Raw genomic sequence first — 21,776 nt, forward strand, 5'->3', positions numbered from 1 at the left:
AGATGTCACCAATTCTTACACACTGGACGTTTATGTCAGGAAATATTTGTTTAGATGTTCTTATTGGTGAAAAGTCTCGACTTGGTTGACTGCTCTCACTTGGCAAAGAGTCAAATCTGTTAACAAGGGAATAAAAGAAATTAATGTCGTGAATTCCAAAATATCACAACTTCATTTGCAATTGCAAAATATTTATTTATAAAAAATACAAAATTATATATTAAATTTAGGCAATATTTTTACAGTTAAAAAGGCACAAAAAAAAAACCACCAAACACTAATGACTCTCATCAAAGTGAGTTGCAAATATTTTTGCGATTCTATCCGTCGCTTTCTTCATGGACGACGGAGACATGTTGGGACGCTGTGGTCGACGTCTGCGTTGACCTGAAGGGATCTGGAACAAAAAAAGGAGCAGAAGATGATGAAATTAATTTGCTTTGGTTATACGTAATAAATTACAACACATATCAATTTCAACAATGTAAGAAATCTTACATTTTTACTCCAGTTACAATACAATTATAATTACAATATAAAAAGAAAGAAAGAAAGAAAAACAAAGTAATATGCAATTTCTAATCTAATCTAAATAACAGACAAAAAATCAAGTCCTTTAGTCCTTAACTGTTCCTCAGAAATTTGATTCTGTCTCATTAGGACTACTGGTCAGAACATGTCCTAAAGACGTAAGGAAAACATGTACACACACACACACACACACACACACACACACACACACGGAGCTTTGCTGTGCTCAGTTGTTGTCAATAGAACAGGAAAAACAGGACATTCTCCAGTTACTCCACCTTTAACAACACAGTCTGCTTAAACGCTGGTGTGTTTATAAAAGGTAATCTCAGGTAACATCCGAGCAAACAAGATTCACATGAACCTGGAGCTCATAATAATTGGCATATTGTTATTGTTGTTACTATAATTGTAGCGGCTTAAATAACATGTGACTGTGTTTCCACTAGCTCGACTTGTGACGTCATAACAAGACAACGAGGTCGCATGCCCCCTATCTGGTACAGATAGACGAGCCTTTTTTGTCTTGTCACATGGTGATAAATACTCACTGTGTCGCCGGACAAGTGGGAAAAGGTTGGAGCCAAGTGAATGGTTCTCATTGATGCCTCCAGCTGGTGAGAGGGGAGGAAGAAGTTAGGGACGTCCACAGGAACCAAGCTGAAGGTAGAAAGTTAAGGGAAATATATCATCGGAAACACAACTGTATGACTGCTCCGAATAAAGACAAACACATTGGTGATAAATGAGAAATATGGATTCTTTAAAACTTAAAACTGCTTTACTGGCTGTTGTACTGCCTGCATCAAAGGTGCTTTAGTGAGTTGATTCCCAAACACTGGGTCTGGACAAGCAGATGGGTCGCAGGAGGTTATTTTCTGCATCCACATACACATTTTCAGAAGCTTCCCAAAATTTTAAGATGTATAATATGCATAAAATAAAGTTTCAACATCTTTTGGAAAATATGAATTTACCATTTAGAAAATGATAACAGACATGGCTATAAATTTCACACAAATTAGCTCGTCGCAATTTACATTACAAAAATCATACAGAAGACGAAAAGAGTGTGGATCATGTCGTATTAGATTTTTCTGTCCAAACCAGACCAAAAACAAACTTTTGTTGTGCATTTTTGTCAGCTACGAGCCGCATGAACACAAACACACAGCTTATGAGTTATCACCAGAAATTAGGAGTATAACAAAATTCACCACGACCAACAATTGATTGTTGAACTTATTGTTATTGTGGAGGAAAAGGATAGCTTCAATAGTCTCCTTTAAAGAAATAAGTCGTGCTTCTCTCTCAGAGCTAACTTTTTACCTCTATTTGATTATGGCGATGTTGTGTATGTGTGTTTCAAACAGCTGCAAATGTCACATTGTTTCTGTTCACAAAGACCAACAAAAGATTAATTTGTAAGATTAATGAAACAAATCAGGAAAAAGGTGATGAAGGATACGTTTGTGGTTCTGAATCTTCACCATCCAGGGAAGAATCACGGTCGTCTGTGTTGTGCTGTAGAGTGGTTAATGGACCAGAATCTGACTCCTTATGGGGACTTCTCTCGTCTAAAGCTCTTAGTGTCCTCGCATCGTCTCTCTCTGGCTCTGACACGTCCTCCACTGATTCACTGAAACTGTCACTGTCCTCTTGTCTGACACTTCCACGTTCCAGGGTCTCCAGATTCGTCTCCGGCTTCGTCTCGTCCTCATCTCGGCTCAGGTCCGGCTCTTCTTGTGCCTCCACACTCTCCAGAGAAACCAGGTCAGGGTCTGACTGGAAGCTGGTCCAGGGACTGGTTTTGTCTGTCAAAGACGTCAGCTCGTTCAGATGCCTCGGCTTCACCACAACCACTTCGTAATCGTCATCTTCATCCTCCTCAGCTCCCTCATCTCCGATGAGAGTGACTTCATCTTTTTCCTCGTCTGATCTTTCTCCATCCTCGTCGTCGGACACCGTATATTTGTAGCGTTGTTTATCGGTTTCTTCCTCTGCCTCGGAGCCTCTGTGGTCTTCAGACATCACGGGAAGAAGCAACGGGGGTGGAGACGCATCTTCTAGAGAGGAATTTGAATTTGTTTGTGAATTTGTGCTTAGACTAGAGATGTTCTCAGGAATGGTTAGGAGGTTTGTGTCGCCACAAGGGGGGGTTACTGAGCTGCTCTGGAGGTGGGACGTGATTGTGTCCAAGTGAATTCCTTGTAGACCTTCATAAAGAACACATTTAAGATTATTATACACCATTGTGTACGTGTAACAAATACTTTACAGATCAACAAAAACAAATCAGCTCACATGAAAATCGAAATTGAAGTCATTTTTTTTTAATGGCAAAAGAAAGTAAGATTATTTTCAGCTTTTCAAAAGCATTTGTTTTGAGTAGAAATTCTAACCTCCACTTTTCTTTATCTGTTAAATATCATACCGGTTTACTTTACTTTTGACCGAAAACGCAAATGATGTCTGTGTTGAATGGAAGAGCAGCTCACCACTAATGAGGTTGTCACATTTTCCAACCAACTGGTCCGTCTTCAGGAGAAGCCGACTCGTGTCCGTCTCCCTCTGCTCCTCGCGCTCGTCTCGGCGGTCGTGTTCGGACGTGAACGTGGGCGTGAAAAGCTTGCGGCTGAAATACTTCTGCATGTTGTCGAGCTCGCTTTGATTTTTCCTGTACAAAAACACACACAGACACACACAAATTTAAGGCTCATGTCAAAAACCCGCAGTGTACTGATATTGGTTTGTGTGTGTGTGTGACGACTGATACCTGAGAGCTGAGAGCAGGAAAGAGCTGGACGGATTCATGTCCACTTCACTGCTGTTACAGACACGCTGAGCTGCTGCTGCATGTTCCTGTAGACTCTGATGGTAAAAACGCACTTTGTCCATGTGCTCGACGTGACTGTCTCCGTCACTGGACCTGGGGCAGTTGTAAAGAAAACGTATATAAATATTGAATCGACTACCTTCATTGTCCTCCTGAAGCAACTCCCAAAATCATAAAAATGATCGTTCAATCCAAAATTGACACCTTCCTGTACGATTTAGGCCATCTGTCTGTCCTGACCTAATTACACTACCATTCAAAAGTGTGGGATCACTTAGAAATGTCCTAATTCTTTTTAATGAATATAACGTTAAATGTATCAGAAATACACTCTATACATCGTTAATGTGGTAAACGACTATTCTAGCTGCAAACGTCTGGTTCTTAATGGAATATTATGGTGTATAGAGGCACATTTCCAGTGTTCTAATGGTACATTGTGTTTGCTAATCGCGTTAGAAGACTATTGGATGATTAGAAAACCCTTGAAAACCCTTGTGCAATGATGTTAGCACAGCTGAAAACAGTTTTGTTGGTTCTTAGACGAAAGGACAAAATTATTATTTTGAATAAAAATCATTATTTCTAATCTTGTCAATGTCTTGACGATATTTTCTATTCATTTTGCAACTCTTGATGAATAAAAGTGTGACTGTTACTGGAAAACACAAAGAAATTGTATAGGTGACCCCAAACTTTTGAACGGTAGTGTATAACACAACACTATTTCCTTTAAGAAACATGTTATTTTTCAATTTCATTCGCCCCTCCAATTTCCAATTTACCGCACCCATTCACCACAGCACTTTGGATTAGAACGTGAATGTGTCTTTACAAACCTTTTAGGAAACAGTCTGTCCGTTTGTTCAGGAGATGAGATCTTCTGCTCAGTGTAGCGGCTGATGTGAGAGGGGAAGCTACTGTAGGTGGCTGTGGTGTGATAGTTGAATGCTAAAACCTGTGAATCAAACATTTATCATTTAATATTTATCACCGTTGATCTCAAATAATGCCGTTTGGAGCTTTTTAATGCTGTAAATATGATTAATTTCTCTCACAGATGAGTTATTGGAAGCCTCTTCATTCACAGGTCTTCTCTGGTCTCTCAGGTCCTGGACGCCCTTCAGCGGAGTGACAGACACTTTGAGCTGACCGTGACACTGACCGCTGAAGTCTGTGATGTTGTACCAACCGTACACCGAGTGGAAGCCGCAGAGCAGAGGAGTCAAGTCGACGGAGGCAAATCCCAGCACCCTCTCCACTTCTGTGGAAGTGCAAACAACCACAGGGTAAATGATTAAAAATCTGACAATTGTGACCGTGTTCTGACCTGGTTTAAAAATCTATCCTGAGCGTTCTGATCATGTTCTGCACCGTCAGTATGAAAAGTTACCATTAGAGGTCGATTGATAGCGGTTTTATATAGTCAATAAAGTCATTCAATTCAATTCAATTCAATTCAATGCCAATTGTTAGAAAACAGAGCAGATGAAGAAAGATTTTCTGGCCCAAATATTTAGCCAATGTCCTTCTTTTACTCCATCTCCATCTCCATATCTTCAGTCAACATTTACTGTATTGAATAACACCAATGATCTGTGTCTTCAATCTACATTTTGTCTGCACTGCAGTGCAATTATGTACAGTATTTTTTTAAATGTATAAACTATGAAATAAACGAAATAGATAAAAACGAATTTGATAGATTAGAATAAATCGATTTGGGGAATAAAACAATAACAAAAACAGGTCATCAAAAAAACTGAAAAGGGACTTCATCAAGTTTCTGAGAACAAAATTGCGTCATTTGGAACAATTGGACAATGAATAAATACGTACATTTTAAAAAACAGCATATGCTGTATTCTACGTTTATTTAATTGTTAAAAACAAACACATTTAAACCTCTGTCATAAAAGGGTTGATCATACCACCACATAAAATGCATTTAAATTGACTGTGTCTATTACACACACACAAACACACTAACAGCAGACACACCTGTACAATCACACTCATTAAAAACATGATTTATGTCCTCATGAACAGTGTGTATTTGGAAGTCATATTTGATCTCATGTGGTCACAGGTAACACGTCCAGGACACACTTTAAAGCCAGGTGTGAACACATGTACATCAGACGGTCTGAACAGGTCAGTCTAACTCAAATCAACAAGTAGAAAAATGCAACTTTACCTCCTTTGTGCCAGACTTTGAACACAAGAGACTGTTGTGGGTCAACCAGCAGCTGATTTGGAAGCCTGGAAAATAAGAACATAAAAATAGAATAATACGATATTTTGTATTTATTTTTTAATCTTAACATGCCTCAGAATATTTTGTTCTATATATCCTGACCTGCACTCATGTTGATGGTCCCACTCAGGGCAGTCAGTGTCTGATATGACTGTCGTAAACACCGGTTCAGCAGAGTCAGCGGTGATGTATGAAACACAGCTGCACGGTGTGGTTTCACTGCGCTCTGCTAGAGGGCAGCCTGCAAGAAACACAGGGGTTTTAACTTCATGCGAGGATGAAATAGGATATTAGATGAAATATGACTCACTTTTCAGATTCAGGTGCATCGCGCGGTCCACCGCGACAGTCACAGGGAAAGAATCCTCCACGGTAATTTCTGTGTGCGGCACAGACGTAATGTCTGACGTCGTTCTGAAAGATTTACTCTCGTGTCTGAGTTTATTGAGCGTTCCGGGTGAAGGGGGTCGATCTGCAGTGTCCACTTCATCTGGTGAGAGCGCCCCCTGGCTGTCATAGTCCATCGGGGTGTCAGCCCAAGCAGATGCCTCCCGGGAGACAGAACCTGTGGTCAGTGTGATGTGAACCCTGAGCGCTGCCCCCTGCAGGTCTGCTGCAGAGCGTCTGAACAGTGGGTACACACCTGTGTAATCAAAAACACAGCTGTCTTTTAAAGGTTCACTTTATAATCATTCTAAAATAGTTTTAAATGAATTTAAACTACTAAATTCATTTAAAACTGTACTGAGTACGTTTTAAATAAAAAAACGAACATCCATTCCTTGTAAAATGAATTCACACTGGGGTTGCAAATATTGTGTTTTTTCCTTATTTCTTATTTTCTACACCAATTAAAAGAGAGAGTAAACAATTGTGAACATGTAAAATTGTGATGTCTAGAGGCTTCAAAATGGCAGGTCAGATTCTCGTGGGTGGAGTCAAGACCCTCGTGTGGACGAAACAGACGGTGTCAACAGCATTAAGCTAGTTGTCTGCCCCTGTTCTGCTTCTGCATATAAACAACGCTCCCTTTGTGTTATGTGAAGGTGACCTTTAACCTAGTAATAACCTGTTAAACTTCAGTTATTCAGTTCTTACCACTAATTGTCAGCTTTTGCTTGGAGATCTTTGCAAGCGAGGACAGATCGACAAACGCTGAGCCGACCAGTCGGTCCGTGTCTGTGGGTCTTGTGGTTTTGTCCTTCTTGAAAGCCGCCCACAGCTGCACCTCCAGCCGCTCCTCTCGTAGATACCATGTTAAAGGCCGAGTCACCCTCAGCTCCACGGCTCTACTTCCTTCAAAGCTCACCGTGGCCTGGCTGTCGTCAGCCTCTGAGACAGACGGGTGTTTCATCTGAGAGCAGAAGGCCTCCTGTTCGTAAAACTTGTACCTGAAGTAGCAGTAGGTGGAGCGCTGGAGTTCAGTGTGGCCCGGCAGGAGCAAACAGTGAACCGGCATCCATGCTCTGGGCATCGAGAACGACAGAGAGAGCGTTTTTCCGTTTTCGTCCAAGGCCTCTTCATCGTACTGCGTTTCATCATCACTCTCCGTAGATACCCAGCCCAAACCCTGAGCAGCTTTAATCACTCTTTCTCTGTCTGAGTGGTGGGCAAAGCTGACAGAGAGCTCTAGACCCCCGACCAAGACTTGTTGATGCTGAGAAGAACTTGTTTCCTGAGGTAGATACACTCCAAACCAGCCAGAAATACCTTTAGAAAAAAGTACAATAATTATATTCATAGGAAAATCCACTTGTGGTCTAGCTGTGTCTAAGAAAAACAACATACCTGTTCTTTTATGAATGAGATCAGCTAATGGTACTTTCACTGTGCCCAACATCACGTCCTTAGACTTGGAAAGGTTGAATCCTGCAAAATATTGCACAATATGAATTTATTAGCACCCTAAATAATAATAATAATAATAAAAAGAGGCCAAGATAAATTGTGGAACCATTTGACAATATGAAAAAACAACAAAAAAAACAAAAGGACATTTCTATTTACAATTATTGAGCTAGCTCTTTTACAAAATAAAAATGCAGACCTACATTTATTAATGTAAATGAAGTATGGATTATGGATATTGAGTAAAGTATTTATAAATAAGGTCAGCCTCTCACAATTATTTTAAAGTGGACCTAGAGTGGTCCTGTTGCACATATATGTTAGTTATGGAGGTCTACTTACATACATTAACTTGTTTTTATGGTCAAAAAACTCCTAATTGCTGTAAATGAGCCGATAGAAATTCTCTTTTCTGACGCCGTTTCCCAGCCGCGAGACTTGAGACTCAACTCTCTCACCCAGAAGACAGAGTCTTGTGATTGGCCAGTATATTCAGTACACCAGCTCTCAGAAGCATAGCTCCCCCCTCTGGAACGGTGGATGCACTGCTTCACATTATCAAAACATTGTTTTAACAGTGTTTAAAAAAAGCTTCTTCACGACTCCCCGCCGCAGTCCCTTTGACGACCTTTGACCCAGAGTCAGAAGACACTGTCGCTCGTGAAACACCTCCACAACGGACGTTATTCTTCTTCTGCGGTTCAATGTACGCAACCGGATGTGCCCGGGTAGAGCCCGGAGCAGGACGATCTGCTGCTCCGGAGAACCGCTGTTTATGTAACCGGACCGGGTTTTTTCAGAGATCTCGCTGAGCCCAAGATTACAATAAAACACAGCGTTCTCAGCAGTGGCTAAACTGTTTGTTTAGAACCTTCAGGGCTTCTTAAACAAGGTAATGACGCAGATACACACTAAAAAACAGCGTTAATTGGAACTTCCGGTCTAGGTCCGCTTTAATTATTCTGACAAGTATCAATCTTGTGGTACATGTAATGTAAGACGAAGCAAAAGATGTAGCACTACAATGATTCATTGATGACTAAATTAAGTATTTTGATCAACAATTTTGGTTTGAATGTTGTTTAAATTATTTAAACAAACATTTTTTGATTATCCTGCATCCTAAATGTGAAACTTTCCTGTTTTCAAGGTTTGGGAAGCATTTTCTAACATTTTTGGACCACACAACCAATAGATTAATTGAGAAAATAATCACTAGATTAATCGTGTGATTTTCTCTTAACAACTAATGTGTAACTGCACACTGTTCATTAATCTGTAAAATTGCTGTAAAAGTTGTCTCGAACCTTTGCGATTGTCTGTGTTCCACACGGTGAAGACAGCAGACGCCTCCTCCAGCAGTTCAGCCAGGCTGCAGGTCTCTCCACTGCTCCTCTGAACCAGCAGGTCACAGGAAACCTCGGCGTGGTGGTCGAAATCGGGGCAGAAAGTCCGGGCAACGACACGTGTGCACCTCCTCTCACTGTCCGGGGCGAAGGAGAGCTGGACTGTGACGTACGTGTTCACACCCACACTGGCAAAGTAGTCGAACCTTTCATTCTGTTCTGATAATAACCTGCAACACAAAACGCAGATATTCTCAGTTTGGGTCAGTTTACGTTTGTTTTGTTTTTACATTCGAGCTGCAACGAAGGATTATTCTCATAATTCTGAAAAGCTGTTCTTTTGTGTGCCCCTCTCACTTAGGTCTATGGCCAACCTTCTTCATACAGTATAAACTGCTCTTGTTAATGAATACTACATGTCTCATTTGTGCTAGAACAGCATGTGTGCTAGTTGTGAGTACATTATTTGCTGAACTGATTGGTGGTGGATTAACATGGATTAGGACAGCTTTCTCTGTATGTTTTAATTGTTGCTTATTCGTTTTCAACTGTACAATTTGGGTTTATTTGGGTCGTGGACCCCTTTGAAAACGCAATGATTCATCTCAAGGGGTTTTCCATTCAATACATTTGTTCATAATTGAATAATCTGTCTGGCCAAACAAATCAAAATACTGATACCCGCTAATAACCTAACCTGAAAGGTGGCTCATAAATCCATGGGAAATATAGTAAATAAAAAGAGAGCCGAATTCAATCACATTAAGATTAACAGACTTGTGTTTCTGCCAAATTATATCAATAATAATGTTAGTTTAGTATCGGTTCTGTGTCGGGTGTAACATAATTAAGTTTGATTTAAAAGCTATTTATAATATAATATAATATATTATATATGATAATATAAAATGTTTAATTTAAAGTGACAAAGTGATTAAAGCCCGATCAATCAGTGTAGTGAAGCTAAAATAGGTGAAAAAAAGTGCTCCCTTTCAATAGTTCTTGTAACAAGTCTGACTACATTATGGACATTCTGTAGTCCATGTGGTGGTGATGAAGACGTACCTCGCTGCTGCCTGCAAACCTGACGCTCTTTGCACCTCAACCACAAGAGTCACAACACGAGAGGCGGCTCCTCGACCAGCATAAGCGTCAGGCCTCACAGGCCGGTGTTTGTACCGAACGCAAACATCAAGCAGACCTGGGAAAAACAAAACATTGTTAAACATGTGTGCATGTGTTATAATGACACAGATACTCTGTAGGTGTGTGTACCTGAGGACGGGGCCTGATGTCCTGTCAGAGCGTCTGTCCTGGGAGTCAGGGCTAAGGAGAACATGTGGGTTTCTTCAGGATGTTGTCTCTGCATGGTGACCATGGCACACAGCTTGGACAGTGGAAGCAGCCCTTTGGCCACAAGCTGATCTCTGACATTTGGATAATAATATCTGTAGAAATAGTATACAGTATGTTAATCACTCAAGTAAATTCATAAAGTATGTAATAAGACAAAAGATGTTCTACATTTTCTTTGTTTTTATTTTTCCTTGTGGGATTTTAACAAAATTTCCTCTTAGGTTAAAGTGCAAACAAACACAAGCATATAAACATATAAAAATATACATTTTCAGGAAGATTTCAGGAAATCCAAACTTCCAGGAATCTTATCTTAACTATAGTAGCCTGTAGTAGGGGCGCATCGTCAGAGGAAGGTAAAGAGAAAAATGATTTTCCTCCCAAACTACAAATGCAAATCGCTCCATTTTGTTTTCTTCACCTGGCCCTAATCTATCTATCAAACCCATTCCCATGCTTAAAGTGTCTTGCCTAGACTTGTGGATCGAACTCACAACCTTGCGGTTGAAAGATGATCCACCACCGGGACACCATTGTGTGATCCGGCAACAAATCTTAGAAATACTGTAGTACTGTACTGTGTCAAGTTAAATCCTGTTTTATGCGGATCAAAAGCAACAACCACCAACCTGCACCACACTTCAAACTGGACGCCTCCACCACTGCTGAGGCCTTGACTTGAGAGAGAACTGAGCAACAACGTCTGGACCGGCACACCTTCAGGAGCCAGGAGCACATGAGTCTCAGTGTGGCCGAACACCGGGTCTGGCACACACAGGGTGGTGGTGGTACGAAACGGCTTCAGGTCGACACCTGTGGAATGTGAGACAGATGTTGGAGTGATGTAGAAGGAAGAGAAACTTAGGTGATTTTAGGGCTATGAGATGAAATGGCCGTACTGCTCTCGATGAGGTTTTGGTCCAACGTTGCGTTCGTGTCACCGCCCTGACAGGGGAAAGTGTACTGGACGTAGCAGTCGGCTTCGCCCCACACTGTGGATTGCAGAGGCGTCAGCCCAGTGACTTTCTCCACTCTGATCACAAACACATGCTCCCTCACTGGCTCATGATGTGCAGCTACGACCTGACAGAGAAACAGAAGAGAGAGGTGAGAGCGACAGAAGTCGGCGTCACCCAGGAGTTCACCGTGTTCCTGTTGAGGAGTCAAAAACACAAACGTATCTCTGGCTAGCCATTGTACCAGTTAATAACAGTGCTCCTCATGGTATTTTGTGTGCACAAACAGCATAGCAACACGTCTACTGTTATACATTAAAATGTTCTATCTGTACGACTGATTTACTGTGAGAAAACATGACAAAAGTGCTGTTAACGATAAAAGTAAACTTCACTTCTGAGTGCTTCCAAGTTAGGAATGCTAGGATTGGCATAAGTGCCCCCTGTGACCCTCATGTGGAGTATAAAGTGCTAGAAGATGAATGCATAAATGTAGTGCGTCATCTAGTGTTTAAAATGTGTAACTGAAAGGGACAAATAAAGGTTTTGAAACAATTTCTCCCACATATTATGTGTGTGTTTTGATTCTTGATATCATTTTTAAGCTTCAGTTCAATAGCCAATGCCTTATAGATACAAAACTCTTTATATACTACTGCAAGGATAACAACTTAGACTCAGAATATTGTAGACTTATGACCATCATGATAATCAAGCCGCCTGGATTTGTTTTGATTTTACAGTTGTAGAATTGTCAAAAAACAACAACATTCTTAACAGGGTGGTAAATAACACTAACCCTTGTTTGTAAACGCGGCTGTTGATCAAGCAGATGAACTGGTTTCACCCAGTGAGACGAGTGGTCATACTCCTCATCTCTCGACCGCTGAAAGGCAACTATCTGCTCGGCTCCTCCCATCGCCAACAAGACCCTGAGGTTTCCTTTACAGCCTCCTGAGAAAACGTCCACGACCGGCATGTAGCAGTCCACCCCTAAAACGGGATACTGCGCCTGGAGGAGGAGGTGAGCAATCTTTGGATCTCTGCAGGGGAGAAGACATTAGAGGGGTGAGTTCATCCAAACGGTGGCATAGTCAGGACAGGGAAGTATAATTAAATATTAATATTAATATTAATATTACATTCACTGGAATACATTTAAAGTAAAAAAAAAAATGATTTTCACAAAGTATTTGAATTAAGAAAATATTTTTTAGTCAGATAAACAACTTTAATAAGTAAATATGTATGCGTTTGCATGTAAATTGGAAAAAACCTGTTTATTGTGGTTTATATTCATACCTGAAAATGTGTATTAGCATAATGTTTGAACATGTGAAATAAAGGTAGGATAATAGGTTAGTCGTTTTAAATTTACCTAAAGGACATGTAGAACTGATGGAGAGGTAATTTGACGAGACCCAGGAGTTGATCCTGGCCTGAGCTTCCCGTTTTCTGCCACACTTCAATGACCATCATGTTGTTCTTCATCCGCTCCAACAGCTTCTGAGTTAAAGCCACAGGAGTCACCTGACAGAGGGGATCGACACAAATATAAATGGTTTAATACGACCTTGTTTTCAATGTCCTCACTGTGACTTAAAGCTGCAGTGTGTACATTTTAAACATAAACAAAAGTCGGTTACGTTAAAATCATTGTCAGATGAGTTCCCACAACTCTCTCTGTGCTCCTCAGTGTAACAGTGCTCTGTTTTCGTGTCTGTGGAGACACAGAGTGAAATCGGAAGCATAACAGCTAAGCTCGTTAGTAAGTAAGACAGCAGCGAACTTTAGGAATTAACCCCAGTTCTCTGACGCGTGATTGATTTGAAACGAATCTGACACACTTTAGGTTAAGGTATTAACCACAGGTCTCTGAAAGTTGAAAGAAAACCATAGGTTCAGGAGTTAACCCCAGTTCTCAGAAACAAATGTTGAAATATAGCTTTAGGTTAAGAAATGAACCCCGGTTCTCTGAAACATGAGTGAGGTGAAATAAAGGTTGAAAGACAACTTTAGGTTAAGGAATTAACCCCAATTCTCTGATACCTGAGTGACATACTGAGATATTGAGACATTACAACACTACTTGTCAAAGGAAGTTATGCAGCGCAGCTTTAATTTAAATTTCATGGCTCGTTTGGAAGATTGGATCTCCTCGACTTACCTGAGCAAAGTTAAAAGATGGGTTTGTCTGACCCCAGCTGACCACAGATCTCGCCATCTCGTCGCACCAAAAGAGTTTACAGTTCAAGTAGACGTTTGGAGCCTGCATGGGTCCACGGCTGAAGTTCTTCCCGTCTGGTACCATGAGCAAAGTGTGCAGCAGGACCTCAGGATCCTCATCCGCCTGCTGCCAGGGTTCATATGACGATGTGACGGGACCTGGATGAGGAGGGGGTTCTTCCACGGGTCTCTGTGGAGTCCAAACATTTAGCCTGGGCTCTTCTACAGAGTGACGAGGTGACTCCTCTCTGTCGGATTGACCAAGTAGGACTCTCTCTCTCTGAGGACTGGGTGCAGTTGATGACGATGACTTTTCTCTGTAAGACGACTTGCTTTTGCTTTTTCCAGAGGAGGAAACTTTGTCAGCAGCAAGTTCTAGAGACACCTAAGAAAAAAATAACATTCCCTCAAGGTCAGTTACTGGTGTCAATGACGAGCATTCAGTTAGGATTACTGGTATGAATTGAACTGCTGTAAAAGGCCACAATAAACCTATATTGTATATTACCAAAAGAGGTCCAATCTCCTGTGTTTCACCGTGTCTCGCCAGGCTGCGTACGGGTAACACAACAGACTGACTCAGCTGCTTGTGCTGCAGCAGACAATGCAGCGGGTGAACGGCTTCACCGATGAGAACAGGCTGCAACAAGAGAGGATTCACATGGCGGTGAGTTACAGTAGTTCAAAATCTGATGCTGTTACTGTAGACTACATATTTTTCCTAAAACATTTGCAAAGGAAAAGTAAGGTGAGGGATTATTCAGCTGCAACGTCTACAGTAAACATTCTTTAATCTACTTACTTTCCTTTGGTCGCTCTTTTGTGAGAAAATCTTAAAAGTCAGATCCGTTTGCCACCAGTGTTTCACTGTTGCTGTGCTGAAGTGGACAGGAAACACGGAGCAATGGAGGAACTTCACCACTATAAAAAACAAATACATTTTTTTAGAGTGAAACTTGTCCCGCAACTTTGAGAAAAACCCCACACAACGTATAGGTGAAGAATTTCCATGAATGGAAAAGGGTTGGAAAAAAAGCCCATTTTGGAGCCCGACAGTGTCGTCATACTTTAGCGTAGAGACAAGGTTGAAACTTTAAACGGATCACAAGACAAAGTTTTGTTACCTATTATGGTTTTTACACACTTGCAATACTGCAAGAGTCAGTCTCTCTCCAAGTTTTAAAGGTTCAATCCACCCAAATGTTACTCCACTGATACTCTACTCAATTACAAGCCCAGGTTCTGTACCTGACGACATTGACACCAAGAACCAGGTGCGATCCAAATTTTGCAGCAGAATTTTCTAGTTTTTTTTCATACAATCACACTAACAACGACAGCGTTTTTCTCCCAGTTCATTAAAACATAGTACAGTTCAATGATTCCCGTACACTGTGTAGTTTTTGGGGTCCCAAAATAAAATTAGAAGTATTTTCCCAACCTTTTAGTGAATATTTATGTAACTATGTAACTTAAAATTATTAATTTTCCAGAGCTTTTTTTTTTTTAAATAAATATATTTACTTCTGCTTTCATTCAAAATAACATCAAGTTTTACAGATAGGGTAATAAATGAGTCATTATGATTTATATTGAGATTTGGGTCACGATAATTTACCATCTTATAGAGAGTTTGGGAAACACAGGTCATACCTCCTCCTACGACTTTACTGGAAACAGCTTTGGTCACCTCTGGACTGGGAGTGGTTGCCGTCGGTAAGGCGTACTCGACAAAATAAGTGCTGAAAATAAAAGAGAGAGAGAGGTGATGTCACTGGGTTTTACGAGACATAATACCATTTTATTTATGAATTAGTTCTTACATTGCAGGTTTTTCTTACCATTTTGTGTTAGTTAGCGGTCGGGGAGGTTTCCCTTTCGCTCTGGATCTTGTGGGCGTGGTGCTTGTGTTGCTTGTAGATACAGTCAGAGAGTCAACGCTCACTTTGGCCACGCGAATCAAAGACAGCAGAGTCGAGTGCTCAGCATTCAGGCCAGGAGGAATACCAGCAGCTTCTGCCGAGCACCGAGACTCTGGCGTAGGACTGGACAGAGTGAAAAAGAAGGTTAACCAATGTTTTATAAAAGCACAACAACTAATATGGGTACTTATTATTCCAGAGATTATATATTAGTCACTCCACTTCTTCCATTAAATTAGAAAAAGTAAAATGTTCCAACTGCTGACATGAGAAGGCTGATACATGACCTCTACGGCATACACACCTTCACAAAGTACATTTTTAGTCAATCTTTAAAGATGAAAAAGGATAAAACAAAAAACATGCCTTTGTTAAACTTCTGGAAGGAGCCTCGAACAGTTTCAGCAGCGTATCTTAAGAAGCAGGTAAAGGCTCTTACCCTCCGCTAATCTGTTTAGGCTGTTTTTTACTCGAGGACACTTTTCCCTGATCCTCTGCTTGAGTGTCATCTGCTCTGGTTTCCATCATCTGAAGACAGACAACAGTGAATTTAAAAAAATCTGTCAGGAAAATAAAGCAAAACGTGATGAGACGGAGACTTCTTGGCCGTTATGATGAGAAACTCTTCGACTTACTGGGTTTTTGTAGAATAAATTTTCCAGTAAGCTCTGATCATACTGAGGATCATTGAGCTCACTGTCACCACCGACGCTGCTGTGGCCAGACGAGATGTCACCTCCATCCCAGTGAACATGTGACGTGCTTAAGCTTAAAAAAATATAGAAAAAATAAACAAGGAGTTCTTTTTTACTTTCCTGACATGTCTGGAGACAGTATAATGGACAAACGGGTATCTTCACCTGCCGAGAAGAATCTCTACAGCTCTGTTGTCTAAGTCGGCAGCAGCACAGTCGAACTCGTGGTGTCGAGACGAGTCGGCGACATCGTTAGAGCGTTTAAGAGAAGAATCCGCGTGAAGAATGTTTTCAAGAAACATCCCAGAAGTAGAAGGCACAGACCTGTAGACACAGACATGAAAACAGCATTTTACAAATGGTCATAAAATGTAATTTTACATTTTGCTTTAAGGCTAATTCAATTACTTTAAGTTCATCTCCACATTAATTTGATTCCCAATCAAGATTCACTGGTTAACGTTGCTTTATAATGAAGATGGTGTTTAAGGCACAAAACTAATATGGCTACATATTGTTCCAGAAGATTATATATAGAGAGACTCCACTTCTTCCCTAACATTGAACTATTGAAAAGTCAATAGTTTCCATCAGGAGACAGGGTTTATGACTAATACTGCATCGAGCCACAAGAGGGCGATCAATATGAGGTCAAGTATTAACAATTATATGAGGTTTGAGGTGTCAAAATTCATCAGCAACTAGTTTGATAACCTAGAAATCATCTTCTCTACATAAATTTAGCAACTTAAATGTGAATATCATGTGGTTGCTTTATAATTATGACTCGGTTCATATCAGTTTTTATTTGGAAGAGACGATATCATACATAAAATCCTTAGATCGATATTTTTGTGTATGCTATTTCCTGTTTTGACTTGACTTGTGCCATGACCTGTTGGCATTAATAAAACAATTACTGCATGCTTATTCTTACAATTAACCCCAAAATATAACCATTTGTCAGCCTTATTTTGTCTGTTTGTTGTTTTATATGAACTTTTAAAAGCACTGACTTGAAAGGTGGCAGGATGTTGTCCTTTGGAAGAGGCAGAGGTGTGTCTTTAAGAGCTGCAACAGAATCCACGTCACACTTGAGAGCTGAAAGCACCATGGCGTCTCGAAGTTTGTTCCCACGCTCTGAAATAACTGAGAGTAACAGAAGTTCAGTGATGATTTGTCATTACATTACTTCATGAGATCTTATTTTCCATGCTGGGACTGACCTGAGAGGATATCTTTGGTCGCTGGTCCACAAAGCTCCTGATTTAAAGTCTTTGCAGCTGTTTGACCATTTTGAGATCCGTTTGTTATCGGCATCTGATTCTCTTGGAAATATAAGTGATCTTTCCCTCTGAAAGCATAAAAAAAAACACAGATGTGGTGAGTTCATCATGCTCAGATTTAAACTTGTATGGGCATTATGAGTTTGAAAACAAACGACTGCTTCAAACCTTGGTGTGTTTCCGTTGCTGCTCCCGCTGCCGGCTGACAGTGATCTGCGTGGATGAGTGGACGAGGCGACTTGTGGATCTTCGACGCCGACGTCAGTGTGAGGACATGAGCCGCTGCTGTCGTACGCTTCAGTCAAAGGCTCCAACTTTAGAGAAACCTGAGGAAACAAAAGGAGACGCTAAAAGATCAGCGCTTATTGCTCAAAAAAAATTGCTCATAAGTATTAGCTTTTGGATGAAAAAACCCCCCACAACTTATCAAGTTTCTAACAACAAAATAATAATCAGCCAACAACCAACTCATCGGTTTACTTGTGATTAAAGCACTTCAAAAGGTTAAATATGGCATAGCAAACCGGTCTCCCTTTAATACTGATTCCTGAATAATCAACCAATATCAATTATATAAAAAATATATCTATTTATCAAACGGCCCAACCATTTAACTGTTCAACCTTTAATCTAATATCGAGTAAAATTTATTCACAAAATTCAAACATTTGGATGACACCATTACATGAAGTTTGCTGGTTGAAGCACGTTTCCACTAACCTGTAGTTCCCCCAGCTTTTCAGAAGTGGGCGACACAAGGGTGTAAAATCCACTGATGGGCAGTGAGAGAGAGAGACGGGAGATACCAGAGACCTGCGCCCGAGCGATTGGAAAATGATCCGATTTTGTCAGAACTTCCAGAACCAGTGAGCCCATATCTGGTCACGGAAAAACACGTTTAAGTGAGATGTTTGCAGTTTAACCGCAGCAGGACATACAGTATCTTAGACACGTTCATCTCCTGTCATCACACACATGTTGAATTGTCTTTTCCTTCCTTCTTAACTGTACAAACAACTTCATCAAATCCAATTTTCACAGATCCTCATGTGAACACCAAGCTTGGTGAGTTTTTGTACATGACAAGGCCCCTAAACAGTGTGCTCAAACAGGAAGTGAAAGAAATATATGATGATGAAGATGGAAAAAGTTACCTGTAAGATATGAGGTGAACTGCTTTGGCCCACAGCGCACGGCAAAGCGAGCCGTCGTCTTGATGCTTTTCTGCGAGAGTTGCGATCCATCTCTGGGAAAGAAGTGAGTCTCTTTGGACGACTCCCCCCACCAGCGAAGCCGCACGAATGTTGAAGGCGGAGGCTTGTGAATCGTCCACAACAAACGACTCACCGTCACCTGCAGGAAGCATCTGAGTGGACCCTCGACCAGAGGCGGGAGGCTGGTGGAGGGCGACACATCACTGGAGACTGCAGTAGAAATATGACGGGTTCAAGGAAAAGCTTCTGACCAGTCTCTGCATAATTTCATGAATTTCATGAACAGCCACAGGCATTCATAATTAGGAAAATATATCATTAAAAGTGTAGTTACATACAGAGTATAGTTAAATCAAATAATACAAAATTGTAGAATTCAAAAACAGTATCTCATTAGCTACATTTTCTGTTTCAACAAAAAACAAAGTCAAATGAATAGCATACATCAAAATAGATTTAAGTGACTTTATTTGTGTGCTTTACACTTTTTAAAAGTTCTGTGGACTACAAAGTGGAATTATTGGAAATTGTATTATCTTTTTTCCTCTATATTCAACATTCATGAACAATTACATTGTTCAGAGAACAAGTAATGACAAAAAAAACACACAGAAAGAAGATTACACAAAACAAAAGTATGTGTATGATATTTTTTTATTAAAGGGGGGGGAATTAAGGCTCTCCACCATGGTTTCAAAATAAAGTCCAATTTTATTTTTAAACTGATGGGAAGATCTGATAAAAGGTTTAGTTAGTTTAGGTCTGCAATGATGAATCAACTATAAACGACTAAATTGCTCTATTTTGATAATCGATTAACCTGTTGGAGAGGGGTTTTTTTGAATAACAAAAAGTTGTTCTCTAATAATTGACAGCTAAATGAAAATGATGATAATAATCGTTAAGTTTCAGTGGAATTAACTAAAAACTATATCGATATTGCGTCAAATACTATGATATAATAACGTGTAATTGCCTTCATTTACTTTTAAATCAATCAAGAAGTCGACAAAACACTGTTTTTAACCAATTCTTCCATTTGTGAGGAAGTGATGAAGTCATACGTCGCTGATAGCTTCCTTTGCTACAATAACCTGCTGTCAAACGTCACTTTCCTTTGAAAATCGACGCACATTTACAGCGTTGACAGTAAAAGAGTTATAAAGTAAAAGTAAGACGTGAAACGCCATAACAATAACACATACACAACTGAGCTAACAGGCTAAGATGTAACGACACTAGCAGCCACTTTACAGCACTAGCACTAGCATTAGCAGCTAGCTGAAGCTGAAGTTTTGCTATTGTTTACCTTTTCTTTTGCTGTTTCCGGCTTTGGGCGCCTTCAGTTTTCTGCTCTTCATTCCTCAGTAAACGCCGGTGCTCGTAACGCTGTCTGCGGCGTTAGTTAGCATGATTTCTCCTCCTTTAATCGTACTTTGGCTCAGTAGTAATCCGTTTTAACAGAGAAAGTACGCGCGCGCGCACACACACACACACACACATTCAAACGGCAGCGCGCAAAACCGTCTCCCAGCAACAAAGACCGACGAGGCGACGAGGCTGCAAACGACAACTTTTGTCCCGCCTACACTGCCGCTTCCTTCACAGAGGCATGCTGGGAAACGGAGTTTATTGTAGTAACATGGTCAAAGGTTTCATTTTTCCCGTATTTGAACGGTGTTTTTGTATTTCACTGGTTGGGAATGCTGTATCAGCATTTACAACTATGGTTTTATTAATTATCGTCAATTATTTCTCACCGTTTTTGGTCACAATTTCAAGTAATCATATTTCAAAAATGTTCCTTTGGTTGGGACATTCTTGCTTGCATTTTAAGATTCAAGATTCAAGATTCAAGATGCTTTATTTATCCCGAGGGAAATTATTGTGCAACAATTGGGAGGTAAAAGTGTAGATGTACAAGAGTTAAAAGAAACATTAAATAAAATAAAATAAAATAAAAATAATAATAAAAATAAAATAAAATAAAAATAAAAATAAAACAAAAAAATAAAATAAAAATAAAAGTAAAATAAACAAATAAGACAATGCAACAAAGTGCCAAACAGAAGGAAAAACAGTAACTTACAACAGTAACTTAAATGCAACAATGCCACAAAAAAGAATCCAAAAAAGAATCACAGTCAACGTAGGTATATATAATATACAGCAGTACGCACGGAAATAAAATAAGTACAACTAAATATGGTGAGCACATGTTGAAAGTGATAAACAGTGATAAGGTGACTAATGATATCAGCATAGTGCAAACAAAGTAAAGTGATGAAGTGATATGGTAAAGTGACATTTTGATCAGGACACAGTGTCTCCACTGTTCCTAATGCGGCCAGAAGTAGCTAAATTAAACAGCCTGATGGCCACAGGAAGAAAAGACTTCCTCTGGCGTTCTGTGTTACACCGGGGGAGAATGAGTCTGTTGCTGAAGGTGCTTCTGCTCGAGGTCAGCAGCTGGTGGAGAGGGTGAGAGTTGTTGTCCAGGATACTGTGCAGTTTACACAGCATCCTCCTCTCAGACACCACCACCAAAGAATCCAGCTGGACCCCCAGGACGGAGCCAGCCTTCCTGATGATCCTGCTGATCTTGTTGGCGTCTGCTGCCCTCAGCCTGCTGCCCCAGCACACAACAGCAAAGAAGATGGCACTGGCTACCATCGACTGGTAGAACATCCTCAGCATGGTGTTACATACGTTGAATGACCGGAGCCTCCTCAGGAAATAGAGACGACTCTGGCCCTTCTTGTACACAGCCTCAGTGTTCTTGGCCCAGTCCAGTTTATTGTCCAGGTATACTCCAAGGTACTTGTAATCCTGGACAACATCAACAGTCACACCGTTGATGGAGATGGGTGTGGGGGTAGATTTCCTCCTGCGGAAATCTACCACTAGCTCCTTAGTCTTGGTGGAGTTGAGAATCAGATGATTAGCTCCACACCAGTCGACGAAGGAGTCCACGACGCCCCTGTACTCCTCCTCCTTCCCCTCACTGACACAGCCAACAATTGCAGAGTCATCAGCAAACTTCTGCAGGTGGCAGGACTCAGAGAGGAACTGAAAGTCTGAGGTGTACAGGGTGAACAGAAAGGGGGAAAGAACAGTTCCCTGTGGAGCCCCAGTGCTGCTGACCACAGTGTCAGACACACCATCCTGCAGTCTGACATACTGTGGTCGACCCGTCAAATAGTCCGTAATCCAGGAAACCAGGGGAGGGTCCACCTGCATCGCCGTCAGCTTACTCCCCAGCAGAGCAGGCCGGATGGTATTGAACGCACTGGAGAAGTCCAT

General features: G+C 40.8%; 1 protein-coding gene across 1 annotated transcript; it reads right to left on the reverse strand.

Annotated features, from left to right (window-relative positions):
* Window positions 1-277: 277 nt before the first annotated feature.
* On the reverse strand, window positions 278-19,923 carry c2cd3 (C2 domain containing 3 centriole elongation regulator; the record flags this gene model as incomplete). Its single annotated transcript, XM_083887045.1, has 33 exons — window positions 19,783-19,923; window positions 18,414-18,683; window positions 17,980-18,137; window positions 17,428-17,585; window positions 17,200-17,327; window positions 16,990-17,122; window positions 16,139-16,297; window positions 15,914-16,046; window positions 15,718-15,806; window positions 15,198-15,401; window positions 15,010-15,098; window positions 14,159-14,277; window positions 13,865-13,996; window positions 13,298-13,741; window positions 12,509-12,660; window positions 11,930-12,173; window positions 11,074-11,257; window positions 10,804-10,987; window positions 10,094-10,266; window positions 9,884-10,019; window positions 8,780-9,048; window positions 7,413-7,493; window positions 6,723-7,334; window positions 5,935-6,267; window positions 5,727-5,865; window positions 5,565-5,629; window positions 4,426-4,631; window positions 4,207-4,325; window positions 3,308-3,460; window positions 3,030-3,208; window positions 2,000-2,747; window positions 1,083-1,191; window positions 278-397 (listed from the first exon to the last, which is right to left on the reverse strand). Exons 1-33 carry the CDS (start codon window positions 19,832-19,834, stop codon window positions 278-280), a joined length of 6,474 nt encoding a protein of 2,157 aa, XP_083743171.1. The 5' UTR covers window positions 19,835-19,923.
* Between the last annotated feature and the right edge of the window lie 1,853 nt (window positions 19,924-21,776).

This window comes from Microchirus variegatus, assembly GCF_963457635.1.
Source record: "Microchirus variegatus genome assembly, chromosome: 3".
NCBI lineage: Eukaryota > Metazoa > Chordata > Actinopteri > Pleuronectiformes > Soleidae > Microchirus > Microchirus variegatus.